Source organism: Arachis duranensis, chromosome 6 (assembly GCF_000817695.3).
Source record: "Arachis duranensis cultivar V14167 chromosome 6, aradu.V14167.gnm2.J7QH, whole genome shotgun sequence".
Classification (NCBI taxonomy): Eukaryota; Viridiplantae; Streptophyta; class Magnoliopsida; order Fabales; family Fabaceae; genus Arachis; species Arachis duranensis.
The window spans coordinates 95,544,078-95,553,000 of record NC_029777.3 but is presented as its reverse complement, the minus strand read 5'-3'; the positions used below and the strand labels follow the sequence as shown (position 1 = coordinate 95,553,000).

General features: G+C 36.1%; 1 protein-coding gene across 2 annotated transcripts; it reads right to left on the bottom strand.

Moving 5' to 3' along the window:
• Positions 1-5,458: 5,458 nt before the first annotated feature.
• On the bottom strand, positions 5,459-8,431 carry LOC107494782 (squamosa promoter-binding-like protein 18). 2 transcript variants are annotated; one of them, XM_016115819.3, is made up of 4 exons: positions 8,302-8,431; positions 7,275-7,738; positions 6,927-7,063; positions 5,459-6,213 (listed from the first exon to the last, which is right to left on the bottom strand). In XM_016115819.3, exons 2-4 carry the CDS (start codon positions 7,631-7,633, stop codon positions 5,669-5,671), a joined length of 1,041 nt encoding a protein of 346 aa, XP_015971305.1. In that variant the 5' UTR covers positions 7,634-7,738; positions 8,302-8,431; the 3' UTR covers positions 5,459-5,668. The 2 variants fall into 2 exon arrangements, with proteins under 2 accessions (XP_015971305.1, XP_020980782.1); XM_021125123.2 differs by lacking the exon at positions 8,302-8,431 and having other exon boundaries at positions 7,275-8,033.
• Between the last annotated feature and the right edge of the window lie 492 nt (positions 8,432-8,923).

Genomic DNA, 8,923 nt, shown 5'->3' with positions numbered 1-8,923 from the left:
ACACGAATTTAATTATAAAATTAAAAATAATATAAAAACTTAATTAAAAAAAATATAAAGATCTAATTACAAATTTGATAAAATTATAGAAATAAACCAAATAATTAAATCATTTATATATTCTCATAATCTTGTAATAAAATTTCGGATCAAATTCTCATATAGTTTACCAAATAAAAAACTTATTTGCTATTTATAAATAAAATTATTTTTATTTTATTATATTTTAAAATACTCAAATAAATAAATTGGGTGAAACTTTTACTCAAATACACAAAATAGATATCCCTTACGTACATGTGCATTTTCACACTTCTATGTAAACCGTGGGAAGCTACCACGGTTTCTGATTTTAACATAAACCGTGGCAGCTAGCAACGGATTATGAGGTGCGTGGTTTGTGTGTAAACCGTGGCAAGCTCCAACGGTTTACGAAGGGAGAAAGCGAAGCATAAACCGTGGCAGGCTCCCACAGTTTATGAAGGAGGAATTTCCATTTATTTTTAGATGTTTGAATGCATCAATGTGATATTATTTAGACTGCGCATGATAATTGTGACAGAATACATGTATATAATAGAAGCTCAAACCGCTTAAACTATCAAATACATAGCAGATAATATTAGACAATTCTCCAACCTTTTTAACTATCAAATACATGGCAGATATCAAATTACAGAAGTCTGAAATACATAAGGCTAAATAGCATGCGAAGAACATAAACTAACATAGTTCCTACCGGACATGACAATATGACATAACTAATCAGAATCCTCAATGGTGTCACTGTCATCATCATCGAACTGACCGAGCAGGTGACCTCCGGTGCCACACAATGGAGGACGCCTCACCCTCCTAGGTTTCTGCTCTGCCGCTGGTCCTGATGGCTGTGCGGGAATGGCGCTGAATGCTGAGGATGGGGTCCCTCCTAATGGAATCCATGGGTTAATCGGAGATGCTGCAGGCTCGTTGAGGTCAACGGCCAACTGAGGAAGAACATTGTCAGTCTGTGGCTGAGGATCAGCAAACTGGGACTGGTCTCAGGCATCTGTGGCCTATAATGGGTCCCATCATCATCCATGAGCATGTCTACTATATCCCTATAGAACTCTGACTCAGTAACAGGATCATCGATGTCCATCCCAACAGCCGCGGTGGTATACCCAGCAAACGCATGTGGGGCGACATTCCCAAAGAGCTGAGAGCTACTACCCACATCGTAGGTCGGCTGATCCATAGCTGAGGCTGAACCAACTACATCCTCACCAACACCATGCTGAGTCCCCTGATCATCAATGGAAGGTACTCTACCTCGAGTCCCTCCACGGCCGTCCCGCCCTGCCTGTCGTCTACCTCTACGTCGAGGAACACGATAATCCGCCGCATCTCCATGATCAGCTTTAGGGATGTCCTCCTCTAAACGGTCAGCCAGCTCTCGCCACTCTCGATCCGTGGTACGGGTGCCTATACGCCGACGCCGATCTACTCGCCTGTTATCTGGTCTGTCGTAAACGTGCACTCTAGGAATCTGTGCGCCACACGGCACCACCACTCCAGGTAGTCTGATGATGGACCGGGATCAAGGACTTGATCGACCCAGATGACTGAATGAAGCTAGTTCTCCCAATGCTGATGCCACTCCCGATAATACGTGGGGAACCACCTGTCTCCACCCCTGCCATTCTTCGCATGTAGCCAATCTATGTTCAGGGCTGGTTGAGGGAGATGCTGAAGACCGCCAAACCGCGGTAGAACCCGGTCGACCTGATGCCACTCAATCGCAGCAAAATATATCAGGCTAGTGACGGTCGTCCATAGCCTACGGTGCTCGTCAGCTAGTATCTCCGGGTGAATAACAGCACCAACCTCGGCAGAAGAATAAGGCTCCCACACAAACTCTATCGAAATAGTAAGGGTTTCGTCAGACCACGACACTTAACATAAACCATTGAAACTAAGAGCAATAACTAAATGACTCACATCGTGGACACGCAATCGATCCAAAGAAAGGCGTGCAGACACTAATCTTTGATCCCCTGGATCGTTCCTCGGCAGATACGTAGCCCACCTACAATTTTAATTGAAATCATGTCATAACTAGAAATAACACATGATGTTGAACAACTTGTGAACCGAAAATAATAAACCGTACCTGGAGGCAAGAGGAAACCCGAATACATCAAACCCACTAGGCCTCAACGTGGGAAACCTCCAGAAAATCCAAGACTGTAGAAGCTGTAGCGGCCCGGCCAAGTTAACAATGTTTCTGTTCGTCCCACGACAAAAACATCTATACAACCAGGCCAGTGCAGTCGAACCCCAGCTATATCTGCCCAAGTCGTCCAACGATGCTAAATAAGGCAACCAACGAAGGTGGACCCGGTTTGCATTTTTGTCCGCAAACAGCTGAGACGACAATAGCATCATAATATAAGCACGGGAGTATATATGCACGGTCTCATCAGTAGCATCTGCTGGGAGAACTCGGAACCTCTCATGGAACCATGTGTAGCACACTGTCATCTGCTTTACTTTACTCTGCGGAGGTAACTCCCCAAACAATTCGCGGAACCACACCCATGCTGGTCTACCGTGCTCCATCAGATTCTCAAACTCAGTCAGGCACCCGCTGACGGGCTCACCCTCGATCGGCAAACCCAGCTGATATGCCACATCTTGCAAATTAATACTGCACTCACCAAAGGGCATATGGAAGGTGTGCGTCTCAGGACGCCACCGCTCAATAAATGCACTAAGGAGAGGCTCATCAACCCAGAACCACTGGCTATTCAGCCTAGCCAAATGATACAAGCTCGCCGTCTCCAAGTAGGGTATAATCCGGTCGTGTAAGGGCATATTCTGTTGTCTCCTAACGCCGCTAATCACCCTAGCAGGCTGCAAAATGTGGGCAACAAAATCCCTCAACATACGACCATTACTAATAACATCAGACGTAATTTATAAAAAATTATTACAAGCCTCACATTGGTTTTCTTAATTCCCTTATTATAGCAATAACAATAATTATAATAATAAGCGGTCCAATACTAACAAAATCTAAGAGTAACAATAATAACTACCATTATCAGAAAAGAGGACAACAATAATAATAATAACAATAAAATTACTAATACTATGCACTCAGAATAACAACAAAAATTAAATGTAAAAAAATAATTCTACTAACAATAACCATAATAATATCAATATTTATATAAATAGTAATAATAAGAATATTAATAATAATAACTAACCTCGGCGTCGATGTATCCAGCCACGTGAGCGACGCCATTTAGTCGGTACAAGCGATCCTCATCCTCCATGCTCCACCAACCAAACCTCTTTCCAACCTTCTTTACTTTCCAGATATTCTCTCAAACCAACAACCCTCAAAATTTGCTTTGTGTCACAAATGATCCGTGAGAAGCTTCAGCGGATTATGTATTTATAGACCCTCACACGTAAACCGTGGTAACCCATAGCGATTTACGTTCACTTCGCACTCTTCATAAACCGTAGGAGTCTGCCGCTTCGCTTTCTCCCTTCGTAAACTGTTGGAGCTTGCCACGGTTTACACACAAACTACGCACCTCATAATCCGTTGCTAGCTGTCACGGTTTATGTTAAAATCAGAAACCGTGGTAGCTTCTCACGGTTTACATAGAAGTGTGAAATTACACATGTATGTAAGGGATATCTGTTTTGTGTATTTGAGTAAAAGTTTCACCGAATTTATTTATTTGGATAAATTGTCCTTTAAAATATTTTAAAAATATTTCTACTCTTTAACGAATTTTAAAATATTTATGCCAGAAAATTAACAATTTAAAAGTATATTTTGGTACTTTCTCATCTATATACGGAGAGAATGAGGGAGCCTGACGCCATTGTAATTGATTTAAGCTTAGTTTAAAGATCAATGTGTTCACATAAACCGTACTTGTATGAATATCTTTCAACTTCTTTTTCCCCTAGATTGACAGTTGCAATCATTAGTCTAGGTCATATGCTAAGTTATATAATATGTTATCTATTTATTTTTTTATTTTTCAAACCAGGAACCAACATTTTGTAACGCAATAAATTTGCCAATATATGCGGAAGTAAGATCGTAGTTCTTTGATTATTCTAATTCATACTTCTTTTAATTCCGCTCCCCAAATCCCAGTTAGAAAGAGATAAGCGGTAAAATAAAGGGACGGTGATAGAGAATGGATCTTTTCAATTGTTAAAAAAAATTAAAAGTGTAAAGTATAATTTTATTGTTTTTTTTTTATATTTATTTTTAATCCCACTTATAAAATTAATAGTAGCAAATCACACTTTACTTCCTTAATTGTTAAAAAAATTAAAAAAATTAAGTGTGATCTCTAATTTTTCATTATTCTCTTTTTTATCTTTATTTTTAATTCTATTTATAAAATTAATAATAAGGGATCATACTTTACTCTTTTAATTGTTTAAATTTTAAATTACAAAAATTAACAAAATCACAATAAAATCCAATACAACTAAATTAAATTTATTAAATCAAATATAATTTAAACAAAAATTTAACATAATAATACAAATATAAAATTTTTAAAATATAAATTAAAATAAAATGAATTAACTTTATATATATAAAAGGCACTTAAGTAAATTTAATTTTGTATAAATTTTGTGGATTTTTCTAGGGAATGGATCCTCTCAATTGTTAAAAGAAATTGAGAGTATAAAGTGTGATTTTTAATTTTTTATTGTTCTTTCTCATATTTATTTTTAGTCCCACTTATAAAGTTAATGGTAAAAAATCACACTTTACTCGCTCAATTGTTAAAAAGAATTGAGAAGATCCATTCCCATTTTCCTAGAGCAAATACCTCAATTTTCATCTCGTCTCATTTATTTGCGAGAATGAATTTCTGTTTCCATAAAAATTTTGTAGATTTTCATTAATTTCTTTATCCCAATTCTTACAAGTATCTGTGGGTATGAATTTTTCGCTATCTCTAACGATAAATAAAACGTGAGATGGTAATAAATTTTAAATTGTATAAATATAATTATTTCACATATTTTGTTTATAAAGAAGATAAATTGTGTTATTTATCTCGTTTAATATTATAAGTAAAGAGAGTGAAAAGAGATCTAATATGTTAAAAGTATATAAATGTGAATATAAAATTTAATTTATTTATTTAAAAAATCCCTCGCATTACCTATGAGAAATGGCAAATGGCTAACCAAATCTATTCGGTGGAGTTATCCATTAATTTAGGGCTGCTATTAATAATGAACGAAAATGTTTGCTAACCAAATAAAATGAACAAAAAACAGCCATAATTTACCTTATTTAACATTTATTAATTGTTGCGACAATTAATGAATACTAAATAAAGCAAGTTTCGACTGTTTTTTATCTCCCTAGCATTATCCATAATGAAAAGTTCCATAAAACAAGTCATAAACCAACAAATAAAAATGAACCCCCAGTTCAAATTGGTTTCATAACAACTGAGAGTGTTATCTCAGTAAGAATCTTCTGGAACCAACAAAAAGCTTCAACAAGTTCTAGCTTTGTTATTGGATTACAGAGATAAAAATGTATATGTTTCCAATACCAAATATTCCATTAAAATTCCCCCAAAGAAGACAGATATAAGGTGTAACCACTCATCAACCTTAGCTACTCCCAAAAAAATGGAAGTGCAAGTGAGTCACCATTTTCAACCAATCCATCATGTCCCATTTGCAGCATCCCATTGCAATGAAGGTTGGTTGTGTTAGCATCAAGAACTAATACTTGATGGCTACCAGGCTTATCAACCGCAGCATCGAATTGCTCGGTCCCTGAGGACGGAGACTGTGTTTGTGTTTGTATTGTTGACAGAAGATAGAGAGCACAACCTGCATCAAAACACCCAGGTTTGCCATCAGAAGGCAGCGGCTTCTTAAGGCCGAGCTTTGCAGTTGTTGATGGGGCAATGGTGCTGCCACAGATAGGCTGGTGGATTGGAGTTCCCGGCATTGCTGTGGATTCATTGAATGATTTTGGAACATTATCTTGCCAGAGAAGAAGCTCCTTGTCCTGCCTGTGCTTGTCGATTCGATATAGAAACCGGTGATGATCATACTCAGCTTTGGCTCCGGATATGGATGCAGCAGGCCACATGTTTCTCACAATAGGGTTTGCATATGGTTGAGGGTTACCAAAATGCAGGATCCTAGGTCCTAAAGTTGTACAAAGGAAAAAGACACTGCCACAATTAGACACTTACGAAAGGAAAGAAATATTGGCAAAATATTATATAATTATTTTAATTTTGATACATTGACAGTATAAAATATTTTGCACTAAATGACTATTTAAGACCAATAATTGAACCCCATTTGAAAACTACTCCATTTCAGAAGAAGTGTCTCTTTCACTTTTTGGATTCATTGAAAAATCAATGTATCTAACCAAAGAGAGTTATCTAGATACATTAATTTTTTAGGGAACCAACAAAATGAAAGAAAAACTTATTTTAAAACGGAGAGAGTATACAAGAAGTTTCACATTCTGCCCTCATGTTTCTTCAGAACGGATAATTACTTGAATTTTATCATCGGATGTACCCAACAGTTATGATCAATACTAATCCTAGCATTTACTTCAGTTTAGCAAAAGGTTTTAAATTGTTTATGCTGAGCACCAAATTCTAATTCTAGTGTAATAGCTTCATATCACTAACCAGCTTAGAACTAAATAAGGAAATGAGTGAGATGACCAAGATTTCTTGTTTCTTTCTAATTCTCTATTAAGGTAACAAAACAACTCTTGACTATCTTCTGCTAGTTCCATCTTTTCATCTCATTTTTTACACAATCATTAAGTTAAAGATCAAAACACAGAACAGAAAGGCAGCTAAGTTGGAATAATCTAGGAGATACCACACACAAACCTTTGTAATTGTACATGAACTTCTCAGAACTCATGAGGAAAGATGGCGGCTGAGGTTTCCTCCGGCGCCTATTATGCCCATCAAGACGCTTCCGGCAACTCCTCTTAACCTCATCAAACTCCCCAAGTGAATGAAACCTACAACAACAAAATTGGCACCAACACAGCAACAACAACCAAACAATCAAACAAAGCCTTATCCTACCAGTTTCAGTCAGTTACTTGAATCAAAATACTCCAAAACACCCCAATGTAACCATATCCCACTTCAAACTATCTAAAACAAACAGTAGAAACTCAGTTGTAGTCAATGAGTTACTAATTTCATTTTCAACTTCAATTTCCATACCTGCTGCATTGTTGGCAAAACCTCTGCTGCTTTCCCCCAACCAACACAACCGGGGTTTTGGAGTGCTTCTCGCAGACCCTGTGACGCCTATGATACTCCCTGCAATCACTAAGATCAAAGCTGCATCCATCAACCAAACAAGACAAATTCTGTGGCCCATTTTGCAAACGGGATCTCTTTGCCGACGATGACGAAGACGACACAGTTCTTATTGATGATTCTTCTTCTTTCTTTTCCAAATCAGAGGCCTCACCGGCCAGGCGCAAATCAACTGAAGAAGCTTCTTCACTGTTACTATTCTTGTGAGAGGGGTCCAACTCAGATGCATCCCAAGCAAACTCTTTCCAATCCCAATCCATGGCTTTAGCCACCAGCAACAACACCACTTTGCTTCCACACACACACACACACTATGATGCTTTCTTCCTTTATATCTTCTTTAATATTTTTCTAAGATTCCAAACCTGAAAAGAAAAATACTCTCAAACAGGAATCAGAACTCATTAGTCATTACACACAAGGAAAAGCAGAACAAGGCTTTGACTTTTATGGAGGAAGGAAAAACCAAAGATAAGAAGAAAGTGGGTCAATGAACAAAAAAAACAAATAAATAAAGAAAAAGAACAAAGAGGATTGTGAATTGGGTTCTCAAAGGAAGCCAAGAGAATAAATACTCATGTCCCCAATTTTTTTTTTTTTTCAATACATGATATATATGCATTATCTAAAATAATCAATCAAATGAGAAAAGAAAAACAAATTAAGAAAATAAAATAAAAGGGAAAGTATTGGAAGATTAGATCATCCTGAAAGTAGTGACCACAAACATGATTAATGTCACCTCAAGCTCAAAGCAAGTTGGCCTTCAAGAGAGAGGGGTGTTGAAAAGAAATTAATGTCAATTTTTAAGGATTTTGTTGTTTTGTGTGACAGAAAAAAATAATAATAACAATAATAATTAAAAAAAAAAGTTTGTAGCTCTTCATGACCAACTCCACCTACATAGTTTTTTGCTTTTAAAACTTACATCTCCCAAGTTTGAACAGATTGAGAGGCACAGAAGGCATGTTTGGAGTAGATAAGCAGAGAGGACTTGTGTTGAAGATTAGCTTACCAACTCAAAATTCAATGAGAGGTGGATGGGGTAAGGAAGAGGCTGAACCTAAATTAATTAACTACTTTGCTCTTGCCTCATCAAAATTATTCCTGGAGAACAGTGAGATCTGTTTCTTTGTTTTCCAAGATCGCACTAAATTTGGTTTTTATCATAGTAGAATCTCGATTTAACTTGTAAAATCTTCTAATATTATAATTTTAAATGAGTCAATTAATTTTACAAAATTTATATTAAGTGTGATAATTTTATGATTTAAATCTTGTTAAAATTTTATATTTTACGTTCTTAATTTATTTTTTCAATTTTAGATAAAATCTCGATTTTCTCTACGTAGTTAGTTTTTACTAGTTAATCAATCTACTTTCTCATTTTTCAAATGAATCAATTTAATTTTTGAATTTAGTTAACATTTGTCATATTTTCTAAAACATTACTAAAAAAAACTTTTTAGAAAAATAAAAATATTATATACACCTTATAAATCAAAGGTCAAATCAATGTTTATATATTTATATATTTATATTGATAATTT